Source organism: Sphaerodactylus townsendi, linkage group LG09, assembly GCF_021028975.2.
Source record: "Sphaerodactylus townsendi isolate TG3544 linkage group LG09, MPM_Stown_v2.3, whole genome shotgun sequence".
Classification (NCBI taxonomy): domain Eukaryota; kingdom Metazoa; phylum Chordata; class Lepidosauria; order Squamata; family Sphaerodactylidae; genus Sphaerodactylus; species Sphaerodactylus townsendi.
The window spans coordinates 58,914,515-58,937,681 of record NC_059433.1 but is presented as its reverse complement, the minus strand read 5'-3'; the positions used below and the strand labels follow the sequence as shown (position 1 = coordinate 58,937,681).

Below are 23,167 nucleotides of genomic sequence, written 5' to 3'. Positions count from 1 at the left end.
GCTGCACTCCCCGGCTCTGGGCAGTAGACCTAGGCGCCATCGCCAACCTGCCGCTGAGATCAGCAGATGGCTCGATTTCTCTCCCCCACACACAGACTGTATCTAGGGAAAATGGAGCTCAGGGGGTGAAAAACTCAGATTTTGCCCCGGGCTCCATTTCCTCTCTGAATGGGACCATTGCATAAGTGAAAATCAAACCAGATATTGTAGCGAATATGTTGCATAATTGAAAATCTGCCTCGACTGGAATGTAGGTTTGCTGCATGGAAAAGCCCTGTACGTAAATGGCCCCAGGTTCCCCAGGGTAGTCCTAAACAAATCCAACCAGGTTTTGAACTTTGTTCCCAGAGAGTTGATTGTTCTTATAGCATGGTGTATCCCCCCAATCCCTTCTTTATTCTTCTTTATTCCAACACCTCTTTGTCACACCTGTGCCCCTGTCTTCCCCTGCTTTTCTTTTCATCCACCTCCTTTCCTCTTTCAGCTCATCCTGCCTTCTCCCATCCCGTGGCTACTGCTTGCTATGTTAAGTCCAGTGATCATCAGGCTTTCTGGCATGAACAACTTCTGCTCTGCCTTTACCTGTCTTTTGTTGTACCAGCTCCTAGGTAAGTGCAGCATGGCATAGCAGTATGACTCATTTGGATAGAAATGGATGTTGCAGAGAAAGAAAGAAAGAAAGAAAGAAAGAAAGAAAGAAAGAAAGAAAGAAAGAAAGAAAGAAAGAAAGAAAGAAAGAAAGAAAGAAAGAAAGAAAGAAAGAAAGAAAGAAAGAAACCCCATCCCATTTGTATTATTTACTGTTCATGTTTACTTCGAAGTCAGTCTCATTGAGTTCAGAGGGAGCTCAGATTCTAGTAACTGTATTTAGGAGTTGTTGTCTTAAGGGATCAATCATAGAGTGGTCTACTCAGATGGAGGAAAGTTCCATTTTATTCAGCTGCTTATGGAATGGCTTTGAATAAAGTCACCAGAGGCCACTTGTCCAATGCTACCTGAGCTTTATTAGAAAATTGTCAAAGACAAGAACTGAATATTTTAGGTTATAAGTTCTTCCTTTCCGTCTAACATATGCCCCACATCCTTCTTGCAGTTGCCATGAGAGAGGCAGGGTGTTTTTTTACACTTCATTAACTAAATGTGCATGGGGGGGGGGGGGGTTGTCTACATTTTTGTCGCCCCATTTTAAAATGTGCTTTGTAGAGATTTAAAAAGTGCATAAATGGAAACCAAAATAGTCAAGAGGTTTTAATACCTGAGAAAAGACTAAAACGTTTGAGGCTTTTCAGTTTCAAAAAGAGGTGACCAAGCAGGTCAGGGGAGACAACATAGAGATTTGGGAAGTGAATATGTAGAATATTTTCCCCTCTCTTCAGATCTTTGAGTTGTGCTCACCCAATGGAAATGAAGAACAATACAGGCAGAACTTTTAATTGTTTCCAGTGTGACAATCCTAAGCACTTTTACCTGGGAGTAAGCCCCAATTAGCGTACTGTGACTTTTTTTTCTAATAAGCAAGCCAAGGACTGCATTGTCCAGCCCTTTCAGCAACCCTATGTTGAGCTGAAAAGCTGAATATAAGGCAGGGCCACTGTGAAATTGGTTTTATTCCCAGAGCTATTTAAGCTCCCAACTCAGTTTTTGGCCTGCATGCTAGGAAGGCAGTATGTGTATCGCTTGCTGCTTCTAGCCCAGCAGCAGCAGCCAGCCCAATTGTCAGACATCTCCTCATAAACAAGGTGGGATAACTGCGGCTCTGGGACAGACACTTTCCATGGGGCCTGCCTACACTACACCTATGCCCACTGCCTTGCTAAATTCGTTGGATCGGGTGGGTGACTATAGGGCTATAGAATCAATAAGACACCCCTGACTGTGCCTCATTGGCAGGTGAGATTATCACAGCTCTTTCTACAATCATCCATTCACCGAGATTTCCTGTTGATTACCTTAAAGTAGTACTGATCTCTGGTATCTTCTGCAAAAATTCTCATAGTATATGGAATTTTATGTGCTTTTTAAAAATATATACATAGTGTATAATATTTCAGCATCATCCATTTCTTTGCCCTGATGCAAGCCAGGCCGCTCGATTAAACTCAGTTTTGTAGTTCATAAAACTCAGTGTAGTGTGTATGAACAAACAAGTATGTGATCAAGTAGGCACTAGAACAACCAGGCCACCTGTTTTCAAATTCAGTTTCATCCAGGCATGATCACTTAAATCTCAAGCTGAAACTCTAGTTGCACATCATTAGCATCTGGAAATTCCCTGGTGATCCCACTAAATCAAAAACTTCAGCTGCACTGCTATGGAACTGAATGAGATGTAACTACAAACCAGTTTGAGTCTGAGGAAGGTAAATCGTGAATAGGGATATACCTGTACATCAACAGCATGATTTCAGTTCTCTTGTTTCCAGTGTTTTCACAAAACCAGATGTGGCCCAATGAGTTCAACTAGTCACTCCAGCTGCTATTAAATTATTTCCATTGTCACGCATCTGAAGGAAACATGCAGCTTGGAGAACAGATGTTCTTCATGCTTGCAGTTGATCACAAAAATTGAGAAGATGGTGCAAGAAATAATTACTTAGCACCTGCCTCAGGCTCAAGGCTAACCTAATGTGCCATAATGTGTCGATGAAACAATTAAGCAAAACTATAATTCGCACTTTCTGGCTGCTTGCCCATTTTTTACATCTCAGTAGTACACAGCATAACTCCCCTTTTTGTCTGCCATCTTGCCCTTATATGTTGAGTAGATCCACCTTGAATGAAGACGGTACAACCAGCAGGTAATTTGGAAAATCATGCCTGTTTTATACACAGATGTTCAAGTAAATTTTGGCAGGGATTAATGGGTATTCATACAATCAAGTGCCTGCAATTTATGTATTAGGTTTTCTTGTTAATACTTCTGTCTGAGGCTCTGTTCTCACATATATCCCTATATATCCCAGTCAGTATTTTTCAAATGTATTTGTCTGTTTCTTTAATTACAAAGAGTTAGTTTTTCTTTTGAGAGCCACCATGATATAGTGGTTGAATGTCAGACTAGGACCCAAGAGGCCCAGGTTCAAATCCCCACTTGTGCCATGGAAACTTGCTGGGTGTCCTTGGGTCATTCACACACTCTCAGGCCTGATCCTGGCTAGTATTTTGGTGGGAGACTTCCAAGAAATACCAGGGATGTGATGGAGAGGCAGGCAACAGCAAACCACCCCCAAAAGTTTCTTGGCTTGGAAACCCTACGGGGGGGTCGCCATAAGTTATCTAAGACTTGACGGAAAAAACAGCAAAACAAAATATTTCTTTAGTTGCCTTTCTTTTATCAGTTACTATGTGTAATATATGCACATCTGTGTTCTGCTTGAACACAGACAACTTGTCATCTATTACATATTTTGTTGTTTGAGACCTTCTATTTGAAATTACTATGTTTCTAATTTTACGTAATAACTGCAGTCACTATTGTATCAACAAAAGCATTTCAGTCTCAGTTTCTGAACTGACATTACTTTCTTTTGTCCCTTAATTAGACAGTAAAAGTATTTCAGTAACAGGAATTGGCATTCTAGAAAGATTCTGAAACTTCAAAGATTAAAAGTGTATGCAAATATGTGTAAATATTGGCATTTTTATTTTAGTGTTCTTTTTTCATTGTGGGATTGACTACAAATAGTACAAGAGTATACTAAGAAAAAAGGGTGCCGTTAGAAATTTAAAAATAGGTTTGAAACTTTTATTAAACGTATGAAACTATCAGTCGGTAGACTGGCGGGGGGGCAGTGGTAGAGATTTCTGTAGTTTCTGGTCAAAACTTTTCAAAAAGTACCCTGTTTTTCATGTATGGACAACCTAAATATTAATCTATTTTAATATTTTTCTTTTTTCTGTGTATGATGTTCCTTGATTGTCATAACACACAGTATACTTTTAATTCATTTATAACATATTTATATGTTGTGCGTGCACAATGACAATAAAATGCTTATGCTTAAGTGAACTTGTTTTTCATTCTTTGCTCATTGTAAGGGTCTGTTGCTCCAGTCATCAACAAGACTCAGGAAGATTTCAAGAGCTTTATTGGAACTGTGTCATCCCAGGCGTAGATAGCCAAAACTGGGGGTTTAGCTCTCTGGCCCCTGGTTTACAATTCAGTTCAACCCCTGGATTTCCCCCCACCCTCGCATTCCCATAATATCAGCATGTGAAAGGACAGTGGGGACAACGGCATTGTTTGGGCAGACAGTTCATTCCTTCAGGAAGGCAGATGAAGGTGAACAGCTAAGCTCTATTGAACTAGTTACTTTGCAAGCAGGGGGAGATTGATCTGAGTGCTCTGCAAGTGTCCTTGGGCCTATCCCTGGAGGCCCTTGCTATGATAGACCAAGAAATATTAAGGGTAGTTAGAACAAGACTACTTGACCTATTGAGTTAAGCAAGAACATCACGCTCCCCTTTGTTCCTTGGTATTAATCCAGCAGCTAGCAAGATGGCCACATACCTGTGGCATCTTGCTGATGCTAGGCAACGTTGGGTCCTCATCAGAGCCAGATGCAATGTTTTCTCTCCAGCCTTGTTACAGGGTCAGTTTGGTAATTCCCCTCTTTCGGACAGAGTATGTCCACATTGCCCAACTTGCATCGAAATGCTTGAACACATCTTGTTCTACTGCCCAAAATATAAGCCTCTCAGGGAAGCCTTATTGTCACAGTTCATGCGCAACTGCTCACCTAAAGCTAGCACCTTAAAACTACTCAACAGTAACGATCCCTTGATGCTAGGGAATACAGCCCAGTATTTGCTGCAAATTTTGTTGGTAAGAGAAACCAAATCTGTCTTGTTATATTTGCCTCCTTTGTGATTTTATCCTAGACACTTATGCCTAATAAAGGTCTTTTGTTGTTGCTAATTAATGTTGGTTACACTGAGAAATAAAAGGCAAAGTTCTTAACCCTTACAGGTAAGCACCAGCCCAGTAAGTTTCAAAGTAAAACATTATGCCTAAGAGATGCCAGACAAGGGTATATAAAGTACATTAACTTCACCTTACTGATAACATCTAGGCAAGAGTGAACAGCCAATTGGGTATGGGAAGCTGTGAGTACCTTTTTGGAAAAGAAAATAGCTCCATTCACCTTGAAAGACGTGACTGAGAGTCCACTCCCAAAGACATCCTTCCTGACTTTGGAACTATTTGCCTGTTGCTTATATTCTCTTTTCTGGCGCCTTGCTCAGATCGGTCAGGAAACCCACCCCTAGGTCTTTCTGTTTTACATGGATATAGGCTCTGGATAATCATTTTTGATCTGGGTTTCATTTGGCTGAGTACTGAAACTTATGATTGCTCAAGTGATTGCTCTGCAACAGCAGTTTTCAATACCATCAATCATGGTTAGAATCTTCTACTGCGATTTAGCTTTGACATTTTAGTAGTTCTGCCTCCTCTCTGTGAGGATGGTTCTAGAAGTTGCTGCTGGGGAATACTGGCTATGCCCTGTTGTTATGCTGTGGAATTCTGATGATCCTTATTTTGTTGCCCATGATGTTGAACATCCACCAAAACTCTGCAGAACTCATCCAGAGACTTGGTGCAATGTGTTATTAATGTCACTATTGTTTCTTCCTTTCATGTAGTCCAAGTCAGGCAGCAGCAGCAGCAGCAGTAGCAGCAGTAGTAGTACATAACCTTTATTGGCATAATAAATCACAGATAAAATAACAGATTGAGAAGGAAATAATTCACTTATAAATAAGAGCACAGGTAAAATGGCGATTGCAAGCATTTGCAACTAATTGAAATAACATAGCAAAGCAACTTGGCCATAGCCTCCAGGATATGCCAATCTCCATTGTTCAGTTAAAAAAAACCTCTTTTGCTGCTCAGTTAGACAATCAGTGCCCACAAGTAGACGAAGTAATATCTTTGCCCTAACTCGACTATACAGCAGGCAATGGTACAAGACATGCATTATGGATTCCTCACAATTAATAGCACAGATGCAATATCGAAGTCAGGCAGTAGATGTTCTGAATATCTGCTTAGCATCAGTAAAATTATGGATGGGGCTAATGAATTGAAGATAAATTCAAGCAAGATGGAAGTATAATTGGTGGGTAGCTTACTGGACTATTCAGGTACTGTTCAGTTATGCTGATACACTCCCAATTAAATATTAGAGTTACAGTTGGGGAAGGTTTAAAGATCTTGCATTGCTGATGGATATTCAAGTGCCATTCATACGTTGGAGTGTCTTTTACAACTTTTGCCAGCATGAACGTGGTAGCCCCCTCCCGCTTTCTCACTGCAGTTCCTGCAGTGGTTTTTTTGTGTAAATGAATCCTGTGATTCTAGGGATCATCTTGCAGATCTGAAGGGACGAATGCATAGAGGGGAATACAAGAAAAATACGTTGTATAAAGTGAAGACATCTTTTCTATGGAAATGCACAGTTCCTAGTTCATTTTCAATTTCCATGTTTTTCTATTCCCAGTTAATATTACTGAAAGTTTTTGGTGGAATCACTGATATCTTGGAGGGTGATGTCTATTTTTCATTGTTCTTTGTGCTGCAAAAGTTAAATTAAGACCAGATGCCAGTCCCAATCCACTAGTGGATTTACTAGATTTAGGACAGGAGGTTAGAGAATGAATGTTAAGAATAGGCCACAATAGAGATTAGTTATGGCAGAACTGTATATTTTTTGTAGACAGATCTGGATTAATGTTTATCCCAAACAAGAGATTACTATATGTCTGTTTCTGGTTGTAAACAGACATTATTAAACAGAAGGTTTATGTTCATGAAATGCAACTACAGGTGTTGAACACTTATGATTTATTGTGTTCCAAGAGGGGGAAAAATCACCTGTTCAAGTCCTTCACCAAGAATCACATGAGAGATAGACGAAACACCTTTTCTTTATGAAAATAGCTAGCAAAAATAACTAATAAAATTGTAGTACTTTGCTTTGTGGAGTGCATAGTGTAGCAATTAAAGTGTAGGACAAGGTTCAGAGTTCTTATTTCTACTCTGCCATGAAAGTTTCTTAGTGGATCTTAGGTTTCCTACTTTGGAAAGAATTTTGGTATAAATGAAATAAATTAATAAGTGCATTTTAAACACCACCTTTCTGAAATAATAAAGCAATTAAGTATGGCAAAGTAATAATACAATTTTACTGGTTGTTCAGTTTGTGCTGAGCTCTCTGCCACTCCTACTAAAGTCTATTGTGCAGTCAAGTAACACAGTCGTTAATTGCCTAATGATTTAACAGCTGAGCACTGAATGTTTAGCCAGATGTTCTTGCTGTTCCCCCTTAAAACCAACTGTGTAGTTACAGATTAAGCCGAGTATGTTCTGATACATTACGCTAATGCCCACTTGCATATTTGAGCAACTTTGCCTACCAAAATAAAGTGAGAGTCCAGTAGCACCACAGAGAGTAAAAGAATGTGTTCCAGCATGAGCTTTTGTGAGTCAGAGTTTACTTTATTGCCCACTGGAATTATCAAGGTAAAACACTTTCCTCAAGATTAGTCCTTAGATTTGCAGAATTAGTCTTTAAATTTATTATCTGCCTAGAAATGTATATGAAAACTGGGAGGAAGGGGGAATGTGTTTCTTGAATGGTAAAGTTAAACAATTTCTCCTTTTAGTCTCAACTGTTTGTTTGTCTTTTTTTTTAAAAAAGTGTGGTGCATTTTCCATTTTATTTTTACAAATCAGCAAATTCTTAATACTAAGTGTATTAATAATACTAATTCTATATGTGAAAGTCAGGTTTACTCCCGTTCTGTGTTTAGTAATGTCACCTATATGCAAATCTTGAAGAACAACTGCTTAAGAAGTCTATGAAGTCTTCTGATAGTTCATTTTAAAGGTATATTATTTATAGTTGAATTGCATCCTCCCATGCTCCCATGCTGTTTTACATGGTACACCTTGTTGCTGTACCGTGTAACACCTCCCTCAAAGTATGCGCTAAGAAAAATTACAACATTATTGCTTCTAAAGTGTTAAATAGATGGATTTTGCATATGTGAAATAATAAGATGGTATAGAATATACCAAATGGGGTATATTCAGTTCTGCATAGTGAAACAATTCATTCATGTAAACATAGGGATTACTATATTATTTTATTATTGATATACAGGTGTAGTACTTCATAATCTCTGCTCAGTTGGCAGAGAGCCATAAGTCATTAAAATGACCTCCATCTTCCTAAGCAAAGTAAAAACAGAAATGAAGATTCATTTATGATATCAGCCTACTATGGGTCAGTAAGTGGTACCAGTGTAATGTATTCTTGTGAGGCGCACAAAGCTTTGCCATGGTATTTAGCTGTATTTAGCTTATTACCACTGAGTCAAGCATATCTAAAGTAAACGGTGTCCCTCACATCTCTGATAGCAAGATATCTCTCTGACGTTATCGCCTAGATTTGGAGAATTAAGTTAATTTTCTCCTGGATTTCTGAGCTGAGTCCTTGCTACCCTGCGGAAAGCCTGTGAAGAATACAGCTTTTGACCAAATGACAGAACAGGGGGGGGAGAAACTTCATGCATTAAGTAAGGATATGACAGACAGACTGTTGAAATACCTGTCACAATGTTACTTAAGCAATATAGTGTCCAGCTCTAAAAGTGAAAGCAAGCCACCAAAACTAATAGCAGGTGTGCCATCCAAATAAGTTAGTAGCTTTGACAAGTGAATTCCAGGGTATGCTTGGACTGCAGTAGTGCTGAAGAGATCCTTCCGTGTAAGAGAAAAGCTTCCATCTATTCTGTCATTCCATGAATTAACCACTAGAAAGTGTTCTTTATCCAAGGTGTCACTTCAGCCATGAGCAGCTACTTAATGGCTCCCATATATTAGTTCTATAAAGATTGAGAAATTCATTATTGTAATTTTTCAATCCATGCCATGTCTGCAGTTTGTAGGATGCAGTTCTTTTCACCATCAAGTAGCCACTGAGTTATGGCGATCCTGTGGTGTTTCAAGGCAAGAGATGTTCAGAGGTGGTTTTCCATGGCCTCCCTCTGCATTGCCACCCTGGAGTTCCTTGATGGGCTTCCATCCAAGTACTTACCAGGGATCTGATGAGATCAGGCTAGCCAGGTCAGAATACTGGTCTGTCAACTGTTTGGTGTGATGGCTAGACTGCTGGATCTGGAATAACCAGGTTTGAGTCTCATGTCTGCAATGAAACCTCACTGGATGGTCTTGGGTCAGCTCCTCTCTCAGGTACTAATCTTCCTCACTGAGTGGTTGCTCTGAGGATAAAATGGAGTAAGGGAGAACTGAGTTGCAAGATGCTTTGAGTCCCCACTGGGGAGAAAAGCAAGATATAAATGTCCAATAAAAATAATTAAACTGAAGTTTCAATTTTGTAGCACAACTGAAAAAAATGTTCTGGGAGACTATGAGTTCTGGGGGCCAGTATGATATAGTGGTTAAGAGTGTAGAATCATAGAGTTTGAAGAGACCACAAGGTACATCAAGTCCAACCCCCTGCCATACAGGCAAACACAATCAAGGCACTCCTGACAGATGGCCATCCAGCCTCTGTTTAAAAACCTCAAAAGAAGAAGACTCCACCACACTCCGATTCACCATTCCTCCAAATAAGTGGCACAATCTTAAATAGTGAACTGGATTTGTTTCCCTGTTCCTACACATGAAGCCTGTTGGGGACCTTGGGCTAATCACAGTTCTTGCAGAACTCTCTCAACCTCACCTACTTCACAAGGTGTCTGCTCTGGGGAGAAGAAAAGTAGTCTGTAAGCTGCTTTGAGACTTCTTATGGTTGAGAAAAAAGGTATAAATTCAAACTCTTCTATATATAATATTATGGATAACTGAGCCACTAGATTACTAGTTGTCCTTAGTCAGGCCTACATTGTTTACCTTTAATGTGGGAATTATAGTGATCCACGTCACAGAACAGATGTGGAGGGAAATGTGCCATGTTAGGACTGAAAACAACTTCCATTGAGCTGCGCTCACCTTCTCATATCTCACTATAGGTTGTGGGCAAAAGCTTCCCACAAAGCTGATCAGCTGGCCATCTGGGCTGAGTAAGGGAAAGGGGATGTCAGGCTGGTGTCCAGCTGTTCCCTTAGTTCCACCCTGCCTGACTTATCAGAAGCTTTCCTTGCGACACTTTATGTGTTAGCTTTTACTCTTGCAATCTGGCTTCTTAGTACAAAATACAAATTTTCATCAGCTGCATACTTACACTTTGATGGGATTTTAGTAGCTAGCACACAGAATTGTAGCCATTGTCGTTTATGGAAGACATTTTGCATAAGTTAACCATACAAAAGCTTCAGTTTAGAGACATGGGTTCCTCCATAAAGGGTATTTTATGCAGTATACCAACACTATTGGAAAAGCCTGTTTTGTTTTTGAAATCTCTTCTAACATTTCATGAGATTCTATGACAGGGTTAATCCAGTCACATAAATTTCTGTGCCATGCATGGTGGTAATAAAGCTTGTGATCCCTTGATCTTTGATTAGATTCAAGCTAGTAAATATCTTGTGATTAATCACAGTGAGATGTAGTATAGTACAAGTCACATTCCCAGATGGGGCTGTATCATCAGAGTTTTTATTTTTTTTAAATTGTTTTAATCCTTTCTATTCCTATATATGAAATCAAGTTCAGGAACCTAAGCAGGATTTTAACTGAAAGCTAACAAGATAGTTTAATATGTTGGTATATATTCAGATTCATTTAAAAAAGCCTAATCTGTGCCATTTAGATACTTTTAAATAGAAAATATATTTTTATATTTTAAGTGATGGTACATAAAATTAATTTTCTTAAAGTATCAAGTTATCAATTGATCTGTATATGTACATTGTGCTTGTAATTTAAAATGCTAGAAAGATTATGTGCCATTGACTAGTTATGATAATAATTTTGAACTAGTGACCTGGGACCAAAGGCCTTTAATATTCTGGCAGCCAAGCAGGCAAGTCCATAAGCTAAAGACATCCTTGGCTACTTCGATGGATGCATAGATTCTGCAGTCTCAAGGATTTCCCTAGACGTCAGTGTTCCTTCAGTGCTTCCCTTTCACATGCTTCAAGATGCTCCTGACATTAAATCAGTGGAAAAACCATGGCCGTTTCTGCACGGCCAGAGCAGCGGCTTACCACTGGCTTAAATAAAGCCGGTGGAGTGTCGGGACTGCTTGCACGGTCCCGTGCGGGCAGTCCCGATGTTGCCACTGCCCGCAGGGGCAGCTTCATACGGAGCCGCCCAGGGTGTCTGTAAGGCACTTACCTTTCCTTCCTGTGCATCTCTGGATGGCTGGAAAGACACGCCCACACTGCCCTCCGATCCCCGTGTCTTTCCGCATGGGTGTGTCTTTCCAGCCATCCAGAACTGCACAGAAGGAAAGGCAATTGTCTCACAAACACCAGAGGGGCCAAAAGAGGTGCCCTCATGCTGGGGCGGTTTGATCCAGTGCAAAATTTCCTCTTGCATTCCTCTTGCACTACGGGTCTTGGGCAGACAGAAATGCAAGAAAAATGTATCAGTGGCTGCTTATACCCAGTTAAATGTATGTATTCCCCACATAATTTTTGCTTGTGCAAGATCTTATGCAACTAATTGTGGTGCACTGTAATACATAAAGAACAAAATGCTAGGTATTACGCAAGATCTTGTGCCAGCAGAATTGCACCAAGTCCATAGCTTTCTACTTGCGTATCACTGAAACTAAGACATCATGTTTGCGTTATTCATACATGACTTAACTGTGTTTTCTATATCTGTATATTTAATTTTTTTGTAGGAGACCAGGAGAGCCTCCATTAGTCAGTGGCTGGATTCCATTCTTGGGAAAGGCCTTGGATTTCCGAAAAGATCCTTCCAAGTTTTTGCTGTCCTTGCAACAAAAATATGGTGATATTTTTACAGTGCATATTGCTGGTGAGAAATATGTTATCTCATAGAAACTTCTTAGTAGGTGGAGTAAGAAATTATTATGTTCAGTGTCTGATTTTGTATTTATAAGAACATGCTTTAGTTCAATGTTCTGCTTCCAAGAGCATGCCTAAAAATGTTCACAAGCAAGGCAGGGTAGTAATGGGTTTCCCAGTTGATAGTCTCTAGAACTTGATATTATAACCATGTTGCTTTTGTATATTCTTGCACGGGAAATATTATATACTTCTTTATGAAAACCAATATTTATTAAACTGTATTATTCACACTGTATGGGGAAGGGGTGATGGCTGAAAAGTAGAACATTTGGTAGAGCCACCATGGTGCAGGGGAAGAGTTTAGGACTAGGTTAGGGAAGAAGCAGGTTTCAATCCACTCCTAACGGACATTGCTGGGTAACCTTCACCCGCTCTCTCTCTCTCTCTCTCTCTCTCTCTCTCTCTCTCTCTCTCTCTCTCAACTTGATCTCCCTCACAGGGTGGTTGTTGATAGGGAAGAATAGAAGGTAGGGTAGAATAGAAAAGAATAACTTTAATGTCATTGTGCACATACATTGTTCCTTGTGTCCACACAAAGAAAATACAAAACAGCGAAAATACAAAAATACAAAACATCCCCTGATGAACATCTCTGCAATCCGCACTAGGCATTGGGGGGCTGCAATCCGCACACCCCCAACTTACAGCCATCCATACACAACCATCTCTATGCAGCCTGGTTGCGAAGAATGATGTTGTGAGATGTTTTGGGGTTCCCATTGAGGAGAAAGGTGAGGTATAAGTAATAGCAGCAGTAGTAATAAGCATGCTCTATACACAGGAACGTCCATGTTCAATCCTCAGCATTTCTAGTTCAAAACAAAGAACATAAGAACATAAGAACATAAGAACAAGCCAGCTGGATCAGACCAAAGTCCATCTAGTCCAGCTCTCTGCTACTCGCAGTGGCCCACCAGGTGCCTTGGGGAGCTCACATGTAGGATGTGAAAGCAATGGCCTTCTGCGGCTGTTGCTCCCGATCACCTGGTCTGTTAAGGCATTTGCAATCTCAGATCAAGGAGGATCAAGATTGGTAGCCATAAATTGACTTCTCCTCCATAAATCTGTCCAAGCCCCTTTTAAAGCTATCCAGGTTAGTGGCCATCACCACCTCCTGTGGCAGCATATTCCAAACACCAATCACACGTTACGTGAAGAAGCGTTTCCTTTTATTAGTTCTAATTCTTCCCCCCAGCATTTTCAATGGATGCCCCCTGGTTCTAGTATTGTGAGAAAGAGAGAAAAATTTCTCTCTGTCAACATTTTCTACCCCATGCATAATTTTGTAGACTTCAATCATATCCCCCCTCAGCCGCCTCCTCTCCAAACTAAAGAGTCCCAAACGCCTCATAGGGAAGGTGCTCCAGTCCCTCAATCATCCTTGTTGCCCTTCTCTGCACTTTTTCTATCTCCTCAATATCCTTTTTGAGATGCGGCGACCAGAACTGGACACAGTACTCCAAGTGCAGTCGCACCACTGCTTTATATAAGGGCATGACAATCTCTGCAGTTTTATTATCAACTCCTTTCCTAATTATCCCCAGCATAGAGTTTGCCTTTTTCACAGCTGCCATGCATTGAGTTGACATTCCCATGGAACTATCAACTAAGACGCCCAAATCCCTTTCCTGGTCTGTGACTGATAGCACTGACGAAAAAATATTAGGTCTTTTAAATACAGAACAAAGTGGTATAATCTTAAGGAGGCAGAACGAACTATACCATTTCAGGCTGTAGGTAGGGAGAGCTTTTTTAAATACTCACTATACAAAAACTTTCTATGAATTCATTAAAAAATCAGTATATGGAACATTTTCTGTCCCCGCTTTTGGTGCACTGTATTAGTGTACTACTTACAGGGGATTATTAACTTTGTACTTCTGAAAAATGTACCCTCACCTGCAGGCCAAAGTATCACCGTCTATTTAGCTACTTTCTGTACTGTGCCACTTCATTCCCACTTCATTCTCCTTCATAGGTAGACAAAGTAGCAGGTGCTGAGAAATGTCTTTGTCCACCTGGAGAGCAATCGGCAGGATAGATGGCGTTGACCTAGGTGGATCAGTGGGCTGATTTAGAATCCAGTGTTTGTACATATTTCTGCTTGCATATGTAAACTGGATCCCCTGTCTTTCTTTGAGTACACTCAAGGGTTTGTACTTATATATTTACAGCATAGTTCTGTACTAGATCCCAGTGTGCATTAGAAATTCAGTGAGAAGCTACTCTTCAACAAACACAAATGATAGAATATTCAAGAATAGCTGTGTAGTTACATACATGCATATAGCTGTACTATGAGATGCATGGATATGTAAGATATTTTGCATGCCATAATACAAAATGTAAGTATTGCTCACTCATTTTCATTGTGTTTGTAGCAAAATGGATCCATGAAATCCTCTACAGCAAAATGCTTGATTCCCATTTTGTCCATGGCCAAGGTTTTTTTCAATACTATTTCTGTCTGATTTTTTTACAGTGAGTTGACGGTTGCCTAGAAAAATGGCTGACATATTAATTCATTACTATATTAGGCTGAGAATCCAGAATCTACTTCTGTAATGACCAGTGGCTCTGAACACACATCTTCATAAATAAATGTAAAATAATGCAAACTGGTACTGTATAGCGATCTTCAGTTTGTATCTTAATTCTGCCTGGGCACACCTGCACACAGCAGAGTTGCAAAACTAGGGAAACTAGCATGTGTACAGGTTGCAAAATAAGTCAGCATGCTTTCCTGTTCTTGATAATGTGGGCTATGGATAAGAAGACTGCTTAAGCACTGCTCTCTTCAGTGGGATTGATATACCCACATCGCGCACAGGATTTCAGCTATAAGTTTTATTGTGCAATGAAGATAAAGTCTGTGCTCAGCATATGTAAAAACAGGCTAGTACCTCGTCTAGTTTCAGACTGAAACATTCAATTAGGTATCCTGCTATGAAGTGCTTCCCTTTTCCACTAAACTTTTTTAGCCCTTCCAAATAAGAGATCAATTTTGAATTACCAGTAATGACCAATTATGAAATAGCAAATGAGAAATTCATTTTATGAGAGTCACTCCTTCCTGTTCTTCCAAGTGCAGCATCTTATTTTAAATACAGGCAGATGAGGGTAGTAAATGTTACATCAAGCTCAGCGTAGCATAGTATATTATCCTAACAAGGAAATGTAAATAATAACAGACATATTTTTGTCATAGTCAAAAAAGGTAACAACTGTCAAATGATCTCCTTTTTTGTGCACGTTAAAAGGCATGGCTGCAGTTATTTGATTTCTCTGTTAAGATAAACTCAGTGTGCACAGTAGTAAAAAGGAACAGGACTTATTTACAGCTCAAACTTCACGTTTTAATATACTGCTATGAATGAGGAGAACAGACGAGTTATACATTATTTCTTACCTTGGCATGCTAGATTGTTTATATCTTCATGACACACTTACTGTTTTAATTTCCTGATTTTTGTTAATACTCAAGGTGTTGAATGTTAAACGTTCGTAAAGCAGAAAGGTGCATCGTTATCTTTATTAATATGAAGAGCATTTCATAATGTCTCTATATTGACAAAATTAATGTTGTGAACGGAGCTTCAAAATATCCCCAGCACCGTTGTGTGTGTACATATTATTATTCCTTTCTTCTTTGTGACCAAAGATTCTGTCAAAAAAATCTGCCAATATATATTGTTCTAATTATTGGTTCTTGGAGTAGTTCATTTGGAAAATGTGGAACGATGTTTGAAATTTCTGGCATTGTCCCGCACCGGTAACGCGATTTCACTGATTGTACTTTCCAATGTGATGAGCAAATGATTGTCATTCTGAAAAGTCTTAAGGGACATGGATGTCACCTTAATAAAGAAATTAAAAAGCACATCTTTCTATGAGAAACAATGTAAATTCCTGACCTGTCGCAGAAAATAGTTCTCTAATTGGTTTTGTGTGGTGGTGCAGCAGAATCGTTTTCTCCTAACGTCATTCCAGCGAATTGCTACTGTACATCATTGTCAGCAGTTCAGCAAAATCTTCCTAATAAGAGCACCATTACATAAATGGGATCGTCTTTCTCCCCCTCCCTGCTCCAAAATACTTGCTTCTATATGATATGACTTCAAATCCCAACCTACTGCTGTTCCTGGGCAACAGCATTGTGAATCTTGAAAAATTGTTTTGTTGTTTCTAACAAGGACAGGTTGGCTTCTATGTAAATATTCTGAAGTATTTCAAAAGGTTAACTGTACTAAAATCCCATCCAAAGGGTCCCAGCAATCAGGGACGTCAGTGCATTTGTTCTCTCTACCGCCAAGGGTTCACCTTGTGCCAGTGGAGGGGGCAAATGCATCAGCACAAGGATGCACCGCTCCCAGGAGCTATTTCACTCCCTGCCATTTTTAGATTGAGTCTTTAGTCTATTAGACAACAGAAACAGCCAAATAGCTCTTGAAAGATTATAACATTATTGTATCATAAGCTTCCATGTGCCGTATTTGCAGCAAACATGGCGTGTTATATGAAAAGCTAGTCCTTTCATTATATCTTTAATAAACAAGCTCACTGGTCCTCCCAGATTCCAATTCTAGCTCAAAACAGGTAGTACTAAAATCTAAATTATGTTTGTTGTACTGTGTAGCTTTCAGTGGCCCAGTGTACTGGTCTGGTTTGTGACAACGTACAGCCATTCTAATCACTACTTTGCTGATTTAGTAATCTGTTATGTGGCAGTTCATAAACCAGTTAAAAGAAGACAAATTAATATAAATCACTTAACACTCTTGACTTCCACAGAACTGTGAAAGTAAATCCCTGCAGTTTCGTTGTGATTTACTTCCAGGGCAATATGTGTTAATGAACTGACCACTAACAACAGTGATGGCGAACCTTTTTGAGACCGAGTGCCCAATTTGAAACCCAAAACCCACTTATTTGTCGCAAAGTGCCAACACGGCAATTTAGCCTGAATGCTGAGGTTTTAGTTTAGAAAAAACGGTTGGCTCCGAGGCACGCATTACTCAGGAGTAAGCTTAGTGAAGCAGCCGTGCAATGCTTCAAATGGGTGAATCACAATCCTAGGAGGGTTTACTCAGAAGCAAGCCCCATTGCCAGGAACCGAGCTTACTCCCAGGTAAAGGATCATGCCCAGGCCAGCCTGGGGGTGTGTGTGGGGGTGTGTGTGTGTGATTTTCCACCCCCCACCCACATGATGAACTCTGTGCGCGAGTGCCCACAGAGAGGGCTCTGAGTGCCACCTCTGGCACCCGTGCCATAGGTTCGCCACCACTGACTTACAAGATGGTTAGACTGTCTTGAAGTCAGTAATTTTCCATATCTATCAACTTGAATGCAAAGTGAAAAGAAGTCATTCTTAACAGTACGTGTAATAGAGGTCAATGGATTGGGAGCAGATCAGCAATGCTGTTAATAAAAAGGAACAAAAACATTCAGGAGTTTGGGGCTTTTTTAACTGCTTTTTGTACAATTAAACAGAAAAGCTGACTTTGTTTCTCAAGAGCTTTCACGAGTCTCCCATTTAGTCATATCCCACAGAAATGAGGATTTCAGTCAGCATCAGCAGACATAGCCTAATTTGTAAGAACTTCATTAAATTGTCACTGAGAGTCCAATATAAATAGATCTAATACAATAATAAATAGATTTGATCTCATGTACTCCTAGGCCAATACAGAAATTCTCTACCACGCCTGCCTAGATGGATTCTCTGAATTATGGACTTGCCATGATGGTCTGGCTTTAGGGATTCCAATCTTCGCTTTCTGTAGTACATTTATAATAAGGATTCGGTTATTTGTTTCTTTTCCTATGTACAGGAATGTATGTTGTTTTTCTAAATTAATGTAATTTGATTCCACGTGCAGGTACTACTTTCTTTATTAGAATTGTATACATACTGCATTTTTAAGTCTGAAATCAGTGATTTTGTGAAGTAAAGCTTGCATTTGGCAGACATCATCCAAAAACCATCAGATAAACAGATGTCTGACACCTTTGTTGTTTGAATGTTCTCAGTAAAGCCCTATTTTTTTAAAAAAATTGATTACATAAAATGAGAATGTTTTAAGACACTCTGAGTGCAATTTTGAACTCATTTACTTGGAAACATACCCAGTGGATTTCTGTGATGATGTAGTTTATGGGCTTGTTTTAGATTTAGGGTCTTAATCTTAAAATAATGTGTTCAGAATAAGGCTGGTTGTGGACTAGTTATCCATGCCTGGAAGATGGCTTGCTTCAAATTATGTTGATATTTAAATGTATAAGAATTGGGAGATGCTTTTCAAAATGTTGGAGTGAAGTTCACAAAGAAAGCAGCTCATATTTTTCATACGAGAATAGCAGATGGTGGGCAGATGGTTTAAATTAATATTAATTAATTTTTTAAAGAAATCTTAAATTGTTTACCCTGAGTGCTCAAAGTTGGGATGCTAGCTGACATCTTCAGGTTAATAGCATTCAAAACCAGCTTGTTAAATACCAGAGCAGAATGTAGTATTTTCAGTCTTTTGGTCACAACTTTGATGCCTGCAATGAAAGTGCCTTCAAGATGATTTCATTGTAAAAGATTGGGATGAAGCCAGGAAACAAATGTAGTCAAAAACAATCTAAATAGTTTGGGGCAAAACTTGAAGATAGTTCTGTTTTATTGGCAATGCTTTTGATGGGGTCTGAACAGCAGGCATCTTTGGTGAGGGAAAGTTTATGAAGGTTTTATTTTATTTGGCTTTAATCTGTAATTTTTAATTAATCTTTGTAAAGCCACCTTGAGCCAGGAGAAAAGGCAGTATACAAATATCTACAGGAGAAAAGGCAGTATCTAAAATCTACAAAAAATAAATATGCGAAGTTTATATTTGGAAGAGTGTTGCTACGGAAATTAAATCTTTCATTTAAACATAAAAATACTCAACTGGAGATTACTTATGAAAAACTTTCTTTTCCCCCTTCTTTTTTTCTTTGTGTCAAATCTGATTGTTGTCATCTTGGATGTTGATCATCTCAATTTGATCACAAATCTGAGGTTTAGAGATAGGAAACTGTGAAAAGACAAGCAGCCCCATCCAAAAGTTGGGTGCCTGGCTGCGGTGCTGCAGCCACGCTGCTCTGCCACTCCCAAAGGGACTTCCTGGTGGCATGGGAAGGCTGCAAAAGTACAAAGGCCACCTCGCCACCTAGTAGCTTCTATGAGGTTGTTCAGTCTGAACAAAACACTGCTGGCATACTTACCCTGGATGGCTGGAAAAGATTATATCAAAACTTAGACAGTGTGGTCTTGATCCAGTGCAACTTTTGGAGATTGGAAGCAGCAGAGCAATGGTTATGGTCCATCAACGCCTTACTGACATTGAGATGCAAACAGATTTTCCCCGGCTACCTGTTCTATATAAACCATTAAAATCATGGATAGGTATTTCAGCTGCACCTTATCTATCTGATGTAATGTCAGCAAGAAGCCGATGGGCTTTTTCTGGGGCTCGCTTCGATTCCTTCCCGTCAGCTAATCTGATGGGACGATTCCAAAATATTCCAAGGCACAGGAGAACCTGTGTGTGCGGCTCAGGGGAAGTAGACTCAGTGTCACATATTTTACTGCATTGCAAGTTACACGAAGGTGAAAGGGAGCTGTTGCCAACCATTGTTAACTTGTCGTGTATATCCATTCATAGGTAATTCAGATACAAATTCGGTAAGAATGTTATTAGAAGATCGTGTTTCTCCCATTTCACAGAAGGTAGCTAAATTTTGTATACTGGTACACAACAAGCGTAATTCCTTATTAAGACAAAGAGCTGTACTGTGCGACGAGGACTGTAATAATGCCTGAAGTTAATGTTATTTATCAATAGATTTTATAATGGATTTTACAATTTATATTATATTTTTGTATAGATGGAGTGCTATGTGTTCACGTGTACTCTGATTTTGAACTGTTGGCTGGCCAAAAGGCCATAATAAATATCTATCTATCTGCTGGCATACTGCAGTGAATGCCCAGGGGAGAGCCAACGAAAGTCAGCCCCTCCCCCAGACCATCCCTGCTGCACCGACGGAGGCAGCATGGGAAATGCTGGTGCCACGTCCTGGCACTGAAAGAGGATGGTGCCTGCACTCTGGCAAAATTGCCCCGAGGAGGGCAAATCCACTGGTGTGGCTGGCACGCCACTCGCACAGTGGATTCTCCCCTCCCTTTGGATGGGGCTCATAGTCTTCATAGTGTGATCAGAAGGAAATATTTAAGGTTTTTTTTTCTTCTTTTCATGCTTCATTCAGCTCCAAATTGAGAAATGGAAGAAGGAAATGTGAGGGTTTCCCACTGTCCTTATGTTGCTAGGGAAGTCTTGAGCATGATGATGGTATCTTGAAAATATAGTACTTTTTAGGATGATGGAATGGAATTAATATTATATAATTAAGTAGATTTGTTTAACCCAGGTATGTGTTCAGATGTACTCAGCCCTAACAATGATAATGTATATTTGCTTTCTGCATAAGATTGCAGGAAATGAACATTATTAAGGTTTTGCACTCTCTGCCAGTTGGATTTATTTTGTGGACCTATTACAAACTTTTTTTCATCAGATGACTAAAAAATTGAAATCATTTTAAAAAATGGATGAGACATTTACAAAGTAGATCAGAGGTTCTTAAAAATGAAAGATCAGATGACAGAAAAAGTAAAAAATGGAAAATTCTATAATGCATATATCTGGAGAAATAAAACAGACTAATGATAAAATAGAAATTCTGGATGGAAAGCTGAAATTTTAAATAAAGAGATGAAAGAGATTGGACAATTTAGCTTTATTGGAGTTGAAAGAGAAATAATTTTATTTGAGATTCATAGTATTCCTGAGACATCAAATGAACACTTTAAACAAAGGATTATAATAGCTTTGGCAGATTTTTGGGAGGCTACCAAGGAGGACATGAAGATGGAAATTAGTAAGATCTATAGAATAAATTCTACATTTGCTGCAACACAGAAGGTCCCAAGACATACTCTGGTTCATTTTGTGAAGAAGTAATTTTAGAGACCAAATACTGGAACTACACGTTGATACATGATTGAAAATAGACAATATGAATATAATTATTCTGAAATAACTATTAGAATTTTACTCGAGAAAAGAATACCCCCTCCTAACTGAAAAATTAAAACTGAAGAGGATAATGTTTTGTTGAGAAAAATGGGAAGGTGTACCTTTTAAACAACACAGATTCAGACTGAATAGTATCCAAAAGGCTCACGAATTGACTGTGGTGGATTTTCCGTGCTGTGTGGCCATAGTCTGGTAATTTTTGCTCCTAATTTTTCAACCACATCTATGGCTGGCATCTTAAGAGGCATGTCACAGTAAGATGTGTTTTCTCCATGGTGAAGTGAAACACATTTTACCATGACATGTCCTCTGAAGACATAGATGTAGTAAAAACATTAGTTTACTTTTATTTGATTTCTACCCCAGCCTATTCCAGCCAAAGCCCAGGCTTAGGACCAAAAACCACCAGGCCACAGCCACACACCCTGGAAAACCCACAACAGCCAGTTGATTCTAGCCAAGAAAGCCCTAGAGAATTCCTTGAAAGATATGAGAGTTCTGTGAGAGACCTTGGAAGGTTTAAAACAAGATCAGCAAGAATTAATGCAGTTACAACAGGGAAAAGAAAGGGAAAGTACTAGACTGGATGATCTGTAATAATCTGGAGCATAATTATGGAGTACAAATATTTAACATGGAATATAAATGGACTTAATGCTTCGCAAAAGAGGAGAAAAATATTTCATCCTTTGAAAAGGTTAAAACAAGATATAATTTGTCTGCAAGAGACCCACATTAGAAAAAAGAATATAAAATATTTGTGTTATAAATATTTGAACTGAGATCTTATTTCAGCCACTTTTACTACACCAATGTGGTGTGATTTATCAAATCACATTTCGATCTCAGATTGGTACTAACTGCTGATAATAGTAGATTTGTTAAGTAACTTGGGAATATATGTTCCAAATGAGGACAAGGAGGCATTTTATAAACATCCTATCACTAAGCTCATAGATTTTTCATATGAATTCTGGAGCCTGCTGGGAGACTGAGATAGAGTGAGATCAACACAAATGGATAGATTTTATGAAAATGATATTAAAAATATTCAAGGCTAATTGCCAAATTTTTTCTGGATAATCCATCAATGGGTGTGATGGATAACATCGGTTTGGTTGATACATGGAAACAGAAAAATGATCTACCAAGATTGTATTACAAAATTTTATAGCCTTTACAAAAATTCAATGAACTCAATTTTGCAAGGAGGAGAGATGCTGGGATCATGGAAAAAGAATAATAATACCTAAGAAGAACAATACCTAAAGAAGAACAAGATCTTACTTTGCCAAGAAACTATAGACCAATATCATTACTAAATAATTACAATACAAAATTTTACAAAAAATTTAGCTGATAGATTTAAAATAGTTTTATGAGAATTTTTTTAATGAAGATGGATTTTTATCTAAAAGGCAGTGAAAGGACAATGTCATAACTGTATTGGATTTCTTGGAATATTTGGAGAAACATAATGAAAAACAAACCGCTTTGATTTTTCTAGATGTAGAGAAAGTGCTTGACAGTTTGAATTGGTCTTTTTGTTCAAGGCTGAAAAAATATGGATTTTGGAGAGAATTTTGTAAAATGCGTAAAATTTATTTATACCTCACAGCACAAATAACTGTTAATGGAGATTTAATTAAACTGTATGAACTACAGAAAGAAACAAGACAAGGTTGTCTTTTATCTCCTCTCTGTTCTATTCTAGGCCTTGAAGTATTGAATAGAGATGTAAGTCAAGATAACAGGAAGGGATTATAAAAATTAATGAAGAGATCTATAAACAAAGAGCTTTTACAGATGATTGGGTTGGTTTTTGAAAATCCATAATGTTGAAACTGAAAGAATTTGTTGCATTAGTGAGTTTCAAATGAATTTTTAAAAAATATTTTAACAAAAATATGAAATTACAAGATCAAATAGAACTGATTAGCAAAACAGACTTTAAGGTAAAAAAAGGTAAAATATCTAGATACTATGTTGATAAATATAAAGTGTATGTATTTCAAAATAGTTATGTCAAAATATGGAAT

At 38.7% G+C, this 23,167-nt stretch overlaps 1 protein-coding gene across 2 annotated transcripts in view; it reads left to right on the top strand.

Moving 5' to 3' along the window:
* LOC125439248 (cytochrome P450 7B1) overlaps positions 1–23,167 on the top strand; it is a 128,162-nt gene that overhangs the window by 81,492 nt on the left and 23,503 nt on the right. Inside the window, exon 2 of one of the 2 annotated variants that reach the window (XM_048508262.1) lies at positions 11,820–11,956. The exons of the other annotated variant lie outside the window; for it this stretch is intronic. Coding sequence (XP_048364219.1) covers positions 11,820–11,956 — 137 coding nt within the window. The remainder of the gene's footprint in view (positions 1–11,819; positions 11,957–23,167) is intronic. 2 annotated transcript variants of the gene reach the window in all.